General features: G+C 34.7%; 1 protein-coding gene across 5 annotated transcripts in view; it reads left to right on the top strand.

Moving 5' to 3' along the window:
• Positions 1-16,662, top strand: part of Ptbp2 (polypyrimidine tract binding protein 2) — a 70,065-nt gene that overhangs the window by 11,379 nt on the left and 42,024 nt on the right. For all 5 annotated transcript variants that reach the window (XM_004635691.3, XM_004635692.3, XM_023720339.1 and 2 more), the window contains exon 3: positions 8,169-8,244. In XM_004635691.3, coding sequence (XP_004635748.1) covers positions 8,223-8,244 — 22 coding nt within the window. In that variant the 5' untranslated portion in view covers positions 8,169-8,222. The remainder of the gene's footprint in view (positions 1-8,168; positions 8,245-16,662) is intronic.

The following is a 16,662-nucleotide window of genomic DNA, read 5'->3' as shown; positions in this document are numbered from 1 at the left end:
GTAGAGGCTGGCCTTGAACTCATTAGGTAGCGCAGATTGGCCTTGAACTTGTGATGATCCTCTTGCCTCAGCCTTCCAAATGCTGGGGTGCCCATTAAAAAAAAGAAATGTTTCATTAAAAAAAAAAAACCTTTAAAATATCAACAAGGATTATCTGGCCAGAAAGAGTCTCATCCATACTTTCTTCTATATGTTTGTATTAAAATAGGTAGTATCTGTTATTTTAAAAGATGAAAATACAGGACACAGTTCTTTGATTGGCTCTTCTGGTCTTATATCCTGGTAGTTGAAGATTAGAAAGTAAAACACCTACATCTAGAGATGGCTGTATTTGTGGGAGATGTCATGTTGTAGACTGTGTTCTAGTAAACTTATATGTGCATTGTCTTCACTTAATTTTAGCCAAAAAGTGATGTGTATAGTGTCTTAACATTCATTAAGTTATCCTTTTTCTTAGTGTTTATATACCTTGCTCATGAGATAATTTGTTATGGTATCTTAATGGACCATACTTAAATACTTTTGATAAAGATAATTCTAACAACACATGTATGGTTTTACTTGAAGGTCTTAAACTGCCATCTTGATACTTTTTGGGCTTAATATTTTTGTTACATTCGTTCTTTTACAGAAATATTTTGAGTGATACTTTGCTAGCTTGACCTTGTTTTCTCCCTAGAATCTTGATTTTTTTTTCAAAATTTAATTGTGAAAATGTTAACTCAATCTATAATAAAAAGCTTGAACCTTATCAATATTATCTCATGTACTTTATATTCTGTTCCTTACCCTGTCACAGATATCTAATGCAAAGATTTCTTATTTTCAGTGCTTTTTTCACGTAAATAACAAAAATAGACATGTAGCCTTCTATACCCATGGTTTTTATCTGCATTGGTGTTTCTCTTTAAATTTTAAGAAATGCCTGTATCTTCCATTTAATACAGATTTGCTCATTTTGTAGTTTTAAAAGATAAATTCTGGTTATTGTTCTTTTATTGGTGAGTTCGTGCTGGTTTTTTGAGGAGGTTGACTCATAAATGTTTTTGGTATGACCACAAGTTCTTGCAACCTAGTTAAAAATTATTTTTTGCAATCTCTTTCTTTGCATATTTTAATTTTTTCAGTGTTTTTCTGAATGTCTTTGTTAAGTGTTGGAAGACACTACAGCAGTCAACACAAAGGTTTCTGTGACCCAAAAAGATAGGGAGATTCCACCCCTCAAGCAGGCAAACAATTATGCTGTAGCAGATGCCAGCTATTGTTGTTTAATGCAGTTCAATTCTTACATTCATTATTTATCTGGAGATAGACCCGGATTCCACAAGATTGCCTTCCAGATGCCAGTCCCAAATTGTATTTGTTCCCTGATCAACTTAAATTGGGATTAGAAAAAGCTTGTACATGCCTAAAGGATTTTATAAATAATAGGACGAAGAAATGTGTGAGGTATGGGAAAAAAAGGCATGGAGAAATATACGGGCCCTGATTGGTGACAGAGTCCTAGTAGTAGATGGGGTTAAGCTGTATATCTCAAAAGTTAAATGAAAAAATAATGGAGAAAGTAGGAAAGAAATTTATTCAGTAAAGCCAAATGAGCTTTTAAAAATGTATTTTTTGGTTACAGGAATCAAACTCAGGGCCTTGTATTTGCCAGGCAAGCACTGTACCACTGAGTTACATCCCTGTTCTCAGTAAACCAATATGGGAAGAGAAAGGGAGACCAAGCATTCCAGGCTATGCCTTCTTCATTCTTGTCTTTAAGGAACAGTGAAAAAAAGCTTTAGGTTTAAATAAAGGAAAGTGAGGAGGGGAATTGGAAGATGAGGGCAACAAGTATGCATAGTTAAGCAGTCTTGGTCAAGCTGTGGTCTGGTTGATCATTATATCTGGTCTCTGCTGGCTTTGGGGCAGTCTGTCTCTGGAGATTCTGACTGTGAAATGATTGCTCCTGCCTTGTTTGTTCCTACTTAGGTAGACAGTTCAAATCAGGAGGTGATCTATCTGCAAAGTCAACTCTTAAGATTTCTTCATATTTATCTTCATGTCTTCAATCTTAAAGCACAGAGGAGGGGCCGGGGAGATGGCTCAGTGCAATAAGTGCTTCCCTGGCAAGTGCAAGGGACTGAGTTCAATCCCCAGTTCCGCAAAAAAAAAAAAAAAAAAAAAAGCACAGAGGAGGTTAGATAAATGTATTGGGAATTTTTAGGTGGACACTCCTTAAGTACTTTACATGTCTGCATAGAGCTGAATAGGAATCTGACTCAAAATTTAAGGTATTAAGGAGACTATAACTATACAAAATAAATGAAAGACAGGCACAAATAATCAGTGTTTAAGTCATTGTTACAGATACTCTACAGGGCTATGTAGAAGCTTTCCAAACTCCATTCTTTCAGATTTTTATGGAAACTTAATGACATTTGCATGATTGATGACATTACTGGTCATTGCTGACCAACTTAAACTTCTTTCTCAGGGGTTGGAGGCTGATACTGAAAGTTGCATTCTTCTTACCTATCTGGTGGTCTTCCAGTGACCTTCCCCACTCTGAAGTTACCTTATAACCTATAAGTCAACTCACTAACTTACAAAAATGTCCTGTCATTTTGGAGATTTTCCAATAATTTTAGGCTTTTAAATGTCAGGAAAGGGGGGTGAAGACCAAATACATATTTCAGAATATCACAAATTTTAATACAATTTTTAAGGTTTTTAGTTATTGGTTAAATACAGACATAGACATTTGTGACCATTTTGTAGAATTTATCAATATTTCCTTTTATGTTTTGTTTTCTTATGTCTTAAAAGTCTTTAAGATATTTTACATGTATTCATTGAAAACATCTCAATTTTCCTGTTTATATTGGTCTCTGTCACAAAATTCTGTTTTGTTTGTGAATCTGGTAACAATCCAGTTCCCTTTCATTTACCCCAATTAAGTTAAAGAGCCAATTAAGTTAAAATCATAAGTGCCATTTTTCTCTCCATGTTACATGTACATGTATCTTACAATGAAGGTTGCAGAGCACTGGCATAAATAGGGTAGAAGTTGATTTCTTACAAGTGGAAGTCCTGCTGGTGTGAGAAAATGTTATTAGTGTACTCCATAATATTCACTTTACCTAGTTTCTTTCATGCTGTTGGTTCACTGATCCCTAATCTTTTGTTTTTGGCTACTTGGGCTGATGCATAATTTTGTAATTCTTTTTGAGGAGAGGAGGAGGTTAGGCTCCCTAGAGATTGTTTATTTTGTTGTCTTTTAAAAAACAATCAACTTGGTGTTTTTTTTTTCATAATTTTATTGATAAACAAATAGCAATGAGACAGTTTCAAATCAAATCGCTAGGACAGTTTCAATAACTAACACACTGCATACATTCTTCTTAGTGGTTAATTGCTGCACAAGATGCGGACTTGAGATCCTATTTACAAACACAACTTGGTTTTATTGATCCTCTTCAGCATGCCATTCATGTGTACGTTTTGTGGTTAACATATATATATATATATATATATACTTGACTTCATGAACTTTGCCCTGAGCTACATCCCCAGGCCTTTTAAAAATTTCTTATTTTGAGATAGTTGTGCCAGGTTGCTCAGGCATCCTTCCATAGCTTCCCAGATTTGTGGGTGTACAGCCACATACAATATGTTTTCAAGCTTTGTCTTGTACATTTTGATAAGTTATATGAGTTATATGCTTTCTAGTTTCCCATATCTTTGCTCTGTGTTTCGTAGAACATAGATACTACCATAGTTTGTACCTTCTTTCTCAGAATCTGATTTTCCTCAGGAACTTGATATTTGTGTCCTTGGCCCACATCTGTTGTGATTCCCTAGATTTCTTTAAAAGGAGAAAGTTTATGACCAGATCTAGTCCTGGATTCTAGAGGAGGCCAAGGACTCATCATCTTTAGTCTAGCAGTTCTTGCCTTACAGATAGCCCTAGCTTTTTACCTGGGAATAACAGATGGTAGTTGGATTGAAAAAGTAAAGTGAAGTGCCAGAGAGAGAGCTCAGTGGCATAAGCACCTGGCTGCCTGGTAAGCAGGAAGTCCTGCATTCTATCCTTGGTACGGGGGGTGGGGAGGAGGAGAAAAAGTACATTGAGAAGAATATACAATAAATATGATAATAAAGAAGAATATTAAAATTAATGAATTAATGCCAAATAGCCTCAAATTTGTAATTTTGTGCTTTGTTTATGTGGTCTCATATTTTAAATGTTTCTTCCTTGGATTGGCATATAAATTATATCATCCTTTGTGGATGTTTTCCTAATTATTTATTTAGGATGCTAGTTTTTTTGCAAGTTATTAATACACAAGCAGAAGTTTCTGTGGTCAGAGGTAGCAAGATACATGCCAGTCTTTAATTTCTTTTCTTATAATAGATGAATTTTTTAAAGAGTACATATTAGTAAAGATTTTGATTCTGAGTTTTAAAAGTACTGTTAACATGATATGTATCAACAGGCACTAAAATGGAATCACTATCAGTTATTACCATTAACTCATATAATTCATATATATTGTAAGTTAAACAAATGGATGGTAATATTTCTTGTAAAATTGTTCCATCAGTAAGTGTGATAATTTTGAGTATAGTAGTTGTGAGATTTTTATTCAGTGGAAAGATGAGCATACTTACTTTTTTTAATGCCAATGTGTCTTTTACTGTAATACTTTTTAAAATTTTATTGAGATACAGCAATGAGACACTTTCAAAATCGATTAATAGGACAATTTCAATAATTAATACATTGCATATTGTTATCTTCTTAGTGGTTATTCATAGTACAAGATGCAGACATGATATCCTGTCCAAATACTATTAGTACAAATCTTTCTTCTCATTGAATTAAGAGAAAGTAGCTGTATATCCTATTTTGTATTTACAGATACAAAATGGTCCATTTGTATCTCCTTTTTTTTGTCTAGTTTTGTTAGAGATGGGCATAATTACTTTTTAAAATAACTATATAGTTAATAAAAATATTCTTCAGTAGTACTTTTAAATTCTCTAAATAGGATATAGCTTATTGGCACAGTACCTACTTGGCAAGTGCAAGATCCTGAGTTCTATTTCTGGTACTGGAAAAAAAATTCCCCAAATTGCAAATAATTCAATACTAACTTTTCATTTATGGTGATGATTATACTTTCTTAACAGATAGGAAAAAATTTAAAGACCAAAATTGACCGCACATGAAAAAAAAAAAGACTTTGCCATGCATAAAGATTCATTGTAGGAAAGAGTATGAGAGTATCTTGTATACCGTAAGTCGTATTCCCACCTAAGAAAACAAATAGCTAGAGAATATCCTGATGATACACATTTGAAAAGAGGTTAGATAAAATTCTGAAAGCTGATGGAGGAGTACTTAGATTGGTTTTGACAAACTAAGTTCCTATAGATGTTGAATATACATTAACTGGTTCAAGTGAGTATAAAGAATTAATTTTTTTTAATATCTGATTTGCAATTCTATTAATTTATGAATGGGCTGGTTTTATTCTATGTAAGAAACTTCCATTCTGTGTTGCTTCGAAGTAATTTTAAGTTATCTGATAGAGCAAAAGCCAAAAAATACGAATAGTCCTCCCTTGTGATTTTACATTCTTTGATATATTTATCCTTGGTCATTCTTGGTTTGAAAATACAAAATGAATATTCGTAAAGTCAATAGCTCATCAGGGCTGGGGAAATAACTCAGTGGCAAATGCACCCGCCTACAAAGTGCAAGGTCCCAAGTTTGGTCCCTAGTTCCCCCCCAAAAATATATATATATATTTTTAATTGTAATTTATTCTGAGCAATGTGGTGAAAAATCTCTGGGTGCCTTGCCTTATCCTACCTGTGGGTGTGATTGATCTTGTCATCTAGACTATCCACAGTATACATGATAACTGCATATTAGTCACTTAGTAGCTGTTTTAGATGACAAGACACCAAATGGGCTGTTGAGGCATGGCAGTGCTTATGTTAAGTAACCTTTATTTTACCTAATAATGGCCCCAAAGAACAGTGATGCAAAGGAATTGCCAGAATATAAAACATGTAAGGACAGATTACTTTTAGTATTAAATGGTAGTGTTGTGGAACATATAGGAAAGAACAAAGTATATGCAGAGTTTGGCACATTTTGAGTTTTCAGGAATCTACTTAAGGTCTTGGGAGACCTTCCATGGTGATGGAGAGAATAGTATGTGGATAAGGTTGCACCATGGCAGAAGCCTGTTCATGTCATGGCCAGGAAAGCACCAGAGAGAAGAGGAGAATGCATCCGAGGTCCTAGTATCCCGTAAATATAAGCCTCCAGTTAATTAGAACATCCCATTGGTCTCCATCTCTTGAAATTCCACCATCTCCCAGTAGTGCCATAGGCTGGGCATCAAATCTTCATCACATGGGAACACTTACACAAACCATTGCATATATTAACAAATTTGTATGGACCTGTGCTTTGATCACACTTGGGACTATTGCAGTGAGCACTACTAATATGAGTCAGATACATGACAGTCATGCATAATTATTACATTTAATTCTAAGGACTGTGATATAGATATATCTATACTTCACAAATGAAGAATTTAAGGATTAAGATGATTAAATATAGTTACACAGTTGATAAATGAAAACTGAACTCCAGAGCTTTTTTTTAGTTAGCCATATTTGAATACTCAGTATGAAAACAAAAAGCAGACAAGATTTCTTACTGATTGTGAACCGATAATACAAATTAGTGGTTCTTAAATTTTAGTATGTTAAAATTGGATTCCTGGACCCACCTGTTTTCTTATTTAGTATGTCTGAGATAGAGCTAAGAAGATAAGTTGACAACAGATTTCCAGGTCTAATGCTAGGCTAAGGAACTATACTTTGAAAAAAATCTGTGAAGTATATCCAGTTATACCCCATATAACCTAATTATGTCATGTTAACTCTTTAATACCTTGATTGTAAATTAGACTTGGTATAAATAATGTATTAATGTGGTTTGAAACTTTTTTTTTCCTCTTGTATTTCCCTGAACATTTGATGCTTAGAGAACATTTAAAAATATTTAAGGGAGATGACCTATGAATTTCTTTTGTTTACCATATTCATATTTTATTTGTGAGCTTAAACCCAGCAGATGAGTTTAAACACAAATCATCATAAATCCTAATGTTAATTTGGTTTTTGGACTTATTTAAATGCTTTCATAGATTATCTTTAAATGTATTTATTTTTTAATTTTAATGGTTTCATTCGCCTTCATATTGATTAGTTGTTTAAATCAGCTATACATTTTCAGAATACTGATAGCTAAAACACCGGTGGCTCCACCTCTTGAAATTCCACCACCTCCCAGTAGTGCCATAGGCTGGGCATAGTTTGAATAACTGAAGGGTTTTTTGTTTTTTGTTTTTTGTTTTTGTATTTAGAGCAGGGTCTACTGGATCTTGCTATGTAGACGGGTCTTGCTATGTAGATTGGACTCATAGTGATCCTCCTGTTTACAGCCTCCCAAGACCTGAGATCACAGGCATGCATCACTGTGCCCAGTCTCAATTGCCATCTCAGCATGCCGTGGGGGCGGGGCCGGCATGGCAGGCCCCAGGATTCAACCCCCAGCCCCTGCGTCTGCCTAAGTAGGCCCTTTAATGCGCTGAGCTATTTGACTGACCAAATAACTGCAGTTTGTGAACATCTGAATCTATACTTGTCTCTAAAGGATTTTAGGACATGATTTAATCATTTTACTTTTGCAGTGAAACTTCTCATTCCTTAAATTTTGCTTTTATATTCAGTGTTTTTAAATCAGTGATACATATACTTACTTTTAATGGTGATGATGTTTAACTCATCAGTATGAATTTCAGATTTTAAGAATATGATTTATCTGGATAGATAAAAGGCTCCTGAGATGAAACATAATAATATGTTTTGAGAAAATGTAGCTCCTGTGTTTGAGTTTTTGGTTAAAAATTGACTTAGCTTCCAAAATTTTTTGATTATGGAACCTAATTTTTTTCCTACATGTATATTACCAGTAGTATAGAATTTGATACTGGTTTTTAAATGAATATTTGAAGTGTTACATGTGAGAGGTTTTCAGATTAATATTTTTGAATTCAGTAATGCCTTATACTTGTTTTTGTGTGTGTTTATAGAGAGGATCTGACGAACTACTCTCAGGCAGTGTTCTCAGTAGTCCAAACTCTAATATGAGCGGCATGGTAGTTACAGGTAAGCTTTATTCTCTTAACAGCCTATCATTTGTGATGTGCTAGAGCAGAAAATTAATACTAAAATTAATCTGTACCACAATAGCCCTTATTTGTAAGTGCTGTGTTGAAACATTTTAAAAGAAATTGAGTGTGTCCTGTGACCTCACACGTGGTTCACAGCCTTCTACCACAGAACTGTTCCCATAGTGCTAAAATATTGTATTTGTTTTTAACTACGTGACTAATCTTTCAAAAGTCAAACTATATTTTACGTATAGTATTATTGATGGGGTTTAGTGTACCATTTCAGTAAACATATATATATAATGATTAGATCTCAGTAATTGGCCGTATCTTGTCACTTCAGAAATTTTTAATTTCATTGTGTTTAGAGTACATTCAAAATCCTTGATTTTTATTAATTAATTTATTTATTGAGATAAGTTCTCACTGTAGTGTCCGTGTTGTCATTAAACTCCTTGCTCAAGTGATCTTCCTTCCTCAGCCGCTAAATAGCTGGGACTAAGGCCTGTTCTGCCACAGCGATCCCTTGTCATCACAAAAGTACAACTTTTTCTTTCATGTTAAGATTTCTTCACGTTCCCTTTGTGTATTTTTCTTATGTTTAGGTTGTTGTGTTTGTGTGCATATATTTTTGAATAATTATATCATAAGCTTTGAAGCATAAACTTAAAATCTAAGGTACTTATATATAGTGTTCTTCGTGTGGCATCCATTTTTCGTTGTAGTATTTTGTTTCAGTTTCTTTTTATAAATTTAAGGTGATTTATTTAGAGTTTAAAGTTAAGAGTTTCAAAAAATAAAAATAAAAAAAGGGGCAGGGGAGATGGCTCAGTAGAATAAGCGCTTCCCGGGCAAGCGCAAGGGTCTGAGTTCAATCCTTGGTTCCGCAAAAAAAAAAATAAAAAATAAATAAAATAAATAAATGAAGTTAAGAGTTTCTTTTAAATTCTATATATCTGAAATTTCAATTATTTTAACATCTGCTAGGAGTTTACAAAGTTTTAGATTTTTAGTGTATGGCTGATCGACCAAATCTCGAGTCTGATTCTTACTAATTGAAAGAATTTACCTTACAAGCCCTTGATTTCACACTATTGATGTGAAACTAAAGTGTTTTGTTTTTGTTCTCGATGTCCCTGTATCTTTTCCTGAAATACTTGCTTAAGGAACTAGTTAGTGAAAGGATTGGGAAAGCCTAGAAGGCGTTTTATTTTCCCCTACATAGCTGTTGTGTATATGTGCCTCTTGAAATACACATGTACATTTTTAATGTTTCAGTAAACTAAAAATTACAATGAAGTACTTAACCAAATATAATGTGAAGATGAATTTGTTGCTATGTATTCCTAAGTACTAGTTTTTCTGTGTAGTAATCATAAAGCCATGATTTTGATAATTAAGGTATCATGTACAAATAATTGAGCAAATAGGTTTAAATGTCTGCAGTTCTGCTTTTCTTTTTTATTAGTACATAATAGGAGATACTTGAAATGTTTCTACAAATAATACTCAAAGTTATGAGAGTTGCTGGTAGCAGTTTCTACCCCTAAAACCAAAAACTGTCTAATTGAATAGGACACATAGTAAGCTGATAAGCAGAAACTAAGAGATGATTATCCCTGAGTGAAGAGAAGCATGATGTAAATTTCCTGACTACTCTTTGGGGTACCTTACCTTTGTAGCTCAGGGTAGTGGAGGCCAAGCGAAGTATAGATGTCTCACTGAATTGAGGATATTTGAGATTGGAATCCAGAGCCCCTTAAACATGTGTGTTTTATGGAGAAGGATCCTTTTGAAAAAGAAATGGCCTAGAAGTGTGGGTATTGTACAAGGACAGAGTTTGATTCACTTCATCCAAAAGGTTGGGTTATGCCTGCGTTACATGTGTGTAGATTAAGATGTTGCAAGAATTATGGGAAATTGCCTTCTCTGGGGCTGAAGTAAATGGTAATTCTATATGAGACATTGGAGTTCTTTTCAGTCAAAATGCAGACATTTTGGAGAGTATCTCAAGCTTTAAAGACTACAGAAAGCTCAGAACTTTAGAAAAATTACAAAAGAAATAATGTTTTTAACAAGTGCCACTTATCTAAGAAACTGAAAGTCTAAACCCAGAAGATACGAAGGCTTTGTCAGTACTTTAATTGCCTACCTGATCTAAAAAACCCCAAAAAGGACAACATAATTCAGTCTTCCTGCAGATATTATTAATCAGTATCAATTGCCTGCCATCAAAAAAATGACAAGTCACGGGAGCCTGCCCATTAGCTCAGGTGTGTTTAAGTGCTTGCTGAAACAAAGCAGTCAGGCTTAGGATGCCGTGGTTCGATCCCCTCATCCTCAAGCCAAACCAGACCTTCCCTGAAGGCATCCTGAGCGGCCTCACTCCCCCTCAAAAAAATTGCAAATCATATGAAGAAGTTGGAAAATACAATCCATAAACTATAGAAGCAACACTCCACAGTCATTTTGTATAGTAACCTATATATCAGAATTAGCAGACAGGGACGATACATATTTTTCACTCTTAAGTGAAAAGACTGAAATAATGAACAAATGGAGGGATGTGTGAGGAAATTTCAAAAATATAAAGAAAACATATAGAAACAGTAAAAAGTAAATCTTAAAAGCATCAAAGAAAAGGACATCTAATAGGACAAATACCTTTCTTGTATTAAAACCTGTACACACTGAATGGAATGTGACTATATAGACTGGGAACTGCAGAAAAATAGTAAAGAGAACCAGAAATGGTAAGTATATATGTAAAGAAAAATTTTAAAACAGTTCTGAGTTTAACTTTGTTATATCTGCTACATAAATAAGAATTTTATATCATACTTTGTGGGGCTTGTTATCTATATAGATTTGTATGGCAGCAGTTAAGCCTGAAGTGAAGATAAATGGAATTTAACAGTAAGATTAATAACATTTTATATGAAGTAATGCAATATTAAATCTAACTTTAAAAGATTTTGATAATTCAAGGTTACATTTTAAATGTCTACATGCTAGCTCTAAAAAAAGGGTTAAGGAAGTCAAAGTCAGAACATTCATTATCTGGTTTTAGAATTACTGTAAAGCTGCAGTAATCAATACAATATGATATTGGTATAAAAATACAAATTTCTCAGTGGAACACAAAGAGTCTGAAAGTAAATTCATATAATTATGAACTACTGAATTTTGATGAAGGTGAAAAGTCCATTCACAGGGAGACTTTGCAACAGAGTGCTGTCAGTATTGCATACAGGGCCAGGGAGATGGCTCAGTAGAATAGATATAACTCTAAAAGCACAGTCTATAAAAAAACACGTAGGTCTTCACTTTATAAGTAAATATTTCTGCTCTTCAAGCAAAGTAATGAAAAGGCCATTAAGGGACAGAACATATGAACATACTTATGAGGCGTATAGCTGATAAAGTATTTATATTTGGAACGTATATAACTTCATCACCTGTAAGTTCAACCCAATACTAATAGTAATACATTGGCCAAAGTACTTGAATTGATAGTTCAGCAGAAAAGAGAATTAGATGGCATATAAGCATGAAAAAGATGCTTAGCATCTAAATAATTTATTGGTTAAATGTACATTGAAACTAGTAGATAACATATATACCCATTAGAATGACTAGAACTTAAAAAGACCATACTAGGCATTGGTAGAAAGGAAGAACTGTGACACTGAAGCCCTTTTGGGAATGTAAAATTGTGGGAGTACATTGGAGCACAGTATGACAGTTTCTTCAATTAATACACTTACTGTGTGACCATATTTGTCTTCTAGACATTTATTTACTTAACAAAAATGAAGACAGACGTTTATTTAAAAACTAACATATGAATGTTCTTAGCAGCTTTATTTGTAATAACTCAAACCTAAAACAATCCAAAGGTCCATGAACAGATGAATAGATAGATTGCTGTTTTGACTTTGGTGTTTTACATATAGTGGAATATGTGCATTTGTATAGAATGAATTACTCATTACAACATCAGGATTATATTGTGGGAAACATGGGCAGAAAAAAGATTATATATTTATATTTATATTTAATAGAATCCTGTATGATTCTATTAAATATAAAACTCTTAAGAATTCAAACTAATCTAAAGCACATTGATGGTTACTAGGCATTCTGAGGGTAAGGACAGTGGAGTGTGGAGTAGCAAGTGACAAAAGGAAACTTGGGAGTTTTCAAGTCCTTTTATGTAAAATGGTGCAGTATTTGCAGATAACCTATGGACATCTTCCTGTACATGTTGAACTACGTTTTGCTTATTCATAATACCTATACAACAGTTTATTTCCTTGGATTCAGTGTAGTAGTAAGAGCATGTCAACTTCAAGTTTTGTTATTTTGAGTTTAGTTAAATTTTCTGTCAGATACTTTAAATCAGTACTGGATTATTGTTGTAGTCAGGGTTCGCAAGGGAAAACAATATACGACATATAATTTATAGCATTATTTTGAAATAGTCACCCAAAGAGTCATATACAAAAAGATTGCAGGAAATCTGTCCACATATTAAAGACCGAAGAATCAACTGAGGGCCTGGATCCCATGGTAACATCCTGCATGAGTCCAGTTGATGACCTAGAGCACATCACAGTGCTCCCTACAAGTTCAGCTGGAGGCTAAGAGCCCATGACATTGTCATACAGGCCTATTTCATGAATCTGCAATGTGACGGCCTACAGGTGGGTAGTGGAAGCTAGAAAGTCTGTGCCAACAGGAGGAAGGATGTGTGCCAGCAGGTTGGCGAGATCTGAACTAGAGCCCAGAAACAGTGTTCAAAAGTAAGAACCAGAGCTCCTTCAAAAAGTACCACAGCCGTTCTCAGCAACAGTAAGATCCAAAGTTCTTCCAGCGATAATAGCTGGGCTCCTATCAGGAAAGCCAGTAGAACAAGCTTCTCTAGGAGACTGAGCAGTGCACCATATTCCCTTCCAGAACCATGAAGCAATGCTCAGAGTAGGGACCAGAGCTGCCCTGTCTCAGTTACTTTTCTTGTTGCTGGGACAAAATACCTGACACCCAGAACTAAGGAAGGAAAGGTTTATTTAGCTCATAGTTTGTGAAGGTTTCAGTCCATACTTGGCTGGCAGAGTGCCACGTGACAGAGCACCGCAGTTTGTGGTGGTAGAAAACAGCAAAGAGCAAAGGCAAAAGGGAGGAGCAGTGGCAGCATTGGCAAGGGCAGGCCTCTCTCCTTTCCTTCTATTGCCTTCAGACTATCTGCCCCAGGGTAGGTGTAGCACTTATACCCATAATCCCAGCCTTGGATCATGACTTAATCACCAACTCTAGACTTGTACCCCAATGACTGGCATGAGGCTTTAGGGGGACAACTACACCCCCAAAGTGAACTGTAGTCATTTCTAAGGTCCCAAGCACTTTTGATGATGAGAACAACTAAGTTCATCACTAAAACCAACATGACAAGCTCCTCCAGGCAAACTAATAGCTCTGTATAGCTTCTCTTCTCCACTTTTCTCTCTTTTTTTATTTTTTTTATGTTAGGGGCAACAACCCTCTGGTGGGTCTCCCACACCCAACAATGCATTGATTCAGTTCAGTTTGCTGTTACAAGTTGACCACCAGTTGTCAGTGCAGCACAGTAGCAACACAGATAAGGGACCTCCTGATCCAGAGGAGCATCTGTATTCTTTTGTAGTGTTAGTTTTATGAATATACATACATATGTCACATTTTATCAGTTTGTGCACATTAAATATATGCATATATATATATATATATATATATATATAGTATATTTCTTTAGGGAAGCGTCTACAGGGTTTTTAGGGTCTCACTACTAGATCAGACTCAGTGATCCACCAGTTTACAGCCTCACTAGAGCTGGGATTACAGGTGCGTACCACCACACCCAGTCTCAATTGCTGGCTCAGCATGCCCTCGGCACAGGGCTGGCTCTGCGGGCCTGGGGATACCAGCCCCTGCTTGCAGGTGTTTTAATCTGCTGAGCTCTTTGGCCAGCCCTGCATATATATTAAAATGGCCAAGATTCAGTACATTGAAGAATAGATCAAGAACTCTCATTTGTTGATTGGAATGCTAAAGGTACTTTAGCAGACTGATCTTTTCTTGCAAAACTAATTATACTCTGCTATACAGTGCAGCAGTTGTGTTCAGTATTTATTGAAAAGAATTGGAAGCAAGCTTATAAAAATGTGCAAAATGTTCATAGCATCTTCATAGTAGGTAAAGGAATGAATAATTTTGGTGTGTACAGACAGTGACCTATGTTGTTCCATGTTAAAGGGAAATAGGCCAAGAAGCCATTGAAGAGAAAAGAGTGAACATTAAATGCCTACTCAGTGAAAAGACAATCAAAAAAGTACGTGATTTCAACTACAGTATTTGACGTTCCGGAAAAGGCAAAAATATGGAGATGGTAAAAAGTAATTACTAGGGGTTAGGATGGAGTGGAACCACGGAATTTTTAGAGCAGTGAAAATTTGATATTATAATGGTTAATACCACCATACAAATCGAAGAATGTGTGACAGCAGTGTTAAGTAAACTATGGGCTTTGTGTGCTTTTGATGTGTCAACATAGGTTCATCAGTTGCAATAAATTTGCTGCTCTGCTGGAAAATGATGGAGGACAATCTGCATTTGTGAGGATAAGAAGTATGTCTATGAAAAATCTCTTCTCAGTTTTGCTGTGAATTTAAAATTGCTCCAAAAATGAAGTCTTAGATTACTTTGTGGCTCAGTGTTACTTTGTATAGAAGATAATACTGGTCTAGACAAGTTGTGAGGCAGTTTTCAGACTGGATAGAAAAGCAAGATCAGTCTGTCCTGTCTCTGCTTCAGGTTGAAATATAAAGATAGATTAAAAGAGAAAGGAAAATTTTATTTCACTTAAACTGAAAGCACAAGAAAATTGTTATATTAATGTGAAGCAATAACAATCAAATGAAAATTACTGGATGCAGATTTTAAAATGCTGAGGCTATATCTCATGTAGAAAAAATAGTTATTGTCAAGAAATCAACTGACGGGTTTCTAGGGAAAATGGTGGGAGTGTAGACAGTGAAATCACTGAAAATCAGTGTGGAGATTCCTCAAATACCTAAACTAGAGGTTCCATTGAATCCAGCTATTCCCATTCTTAGTATCTTCTTGAAAGAATTAAAAACATCATACCTTAGCAGTATATGCACACTTATGTTTTTAGAGGCACAATTTATAACAGCTAACTTTTGGAGACAGCCCAAATGCCCATTTATTAATGGTTAAAGATGTGGTTTATATACAAAGAAACAGGACTCAGGCATAAAGAAGGGTAAGCTTGAGACATTTCTAGGTAAATGGACGGACCTTGAGATTGTTCTCTTAAATGAAGTAAATTAGACACATGTAAATACTATGTTTTTCGTGTGTGAGAAACAAAGTATATATAAGACTAGGATATGTACTAGATATTATGAAAAGGGATGAAAATGCTCAATTTGGAAGGGGAATGAGGGAAGGGGAAAGGAAGAGGAAAAGAAAAGGATAAAATGGAAAAGAAGCCATTATATGAGAGGAAGTGTGATTGAAAGGAGGGTAAGAGAATGGAAAAAAGAATTGAGATAAGTCATGTACAGATACAAAGTTCCTATTATAAAAGTGATCATTATATTTAAAATGAACCAATAAGTTTAGTATTGTGGATAGGCAGGCGGGAGAAAAATAGTATTTTTATAATGTTGAAAATGTCAGTTTATTAAACAACTGAATTGTTTAATAAATTGTATACTAAATTGTATGCTAGTAATAACAGCTTTCAAATAGATGAAGAGACAACATGCCAACTGGAAAGAAACAGAAATGCACCAAGTTGCTTATTTTTCACAGTTCATAGAAAAATCAGATTCCCTGTCTCCAAGTGAAAAGAAATATTAGAGACTTGGAGCACTGTTTAGTTACCTTAGCTTAACGTACATTTAGGAAACTGGAAAGGAACTTTGCAAGTTTACATAGGATATCCATCATGAGATAGCATGTATTTGATCATAAGCTAACACGGTTGAAAATTTGTATAATGTGATTATAGTAGAAATACATTAGAAATGTAAAAAATGCGAAAAAGCACCAGATACTTAGAAATTAAAATACGCCATTCTGAACAGTGAAGGAACCAAAGCATCTCATAAGGGGTATATTTTCTTTTTCTTTTCTTTTTTTTTTTTTTAGAATAACAAAAAATATTTTACTAAAACATAAGATTTACAGAAGTTTCCAGACAAGCTATACAAAATGGTGGTCACAAGCTTTTTTTTGAAGGGGAAATCTACACGACTGCAAAATCACAATGTTATTAGTGAGGGCTGTGATGTTTGTTAATGTTCCCATTTTGGTTCAAACAATTAGCTTGTCCATCTATAGCATCTAA

The sequence above is a fragment of the Octodon degus genome, unplaced genomic scaffold (assembly GCF_000260255.1).
Source record: "Octodon degus isolate 3935 unplaced genomic scaffold, OctDeg1.0 scaffold00074, whole genome shotgun sequence".
NCBI lineage: Eukaryota > Metazoa > Chordata > Mammalia > Rodentia > Octodontidae > Octodon > Octodon degus.
This window is presented reverse-complemented; position numbering and strand designations above follow the sequence as displayed.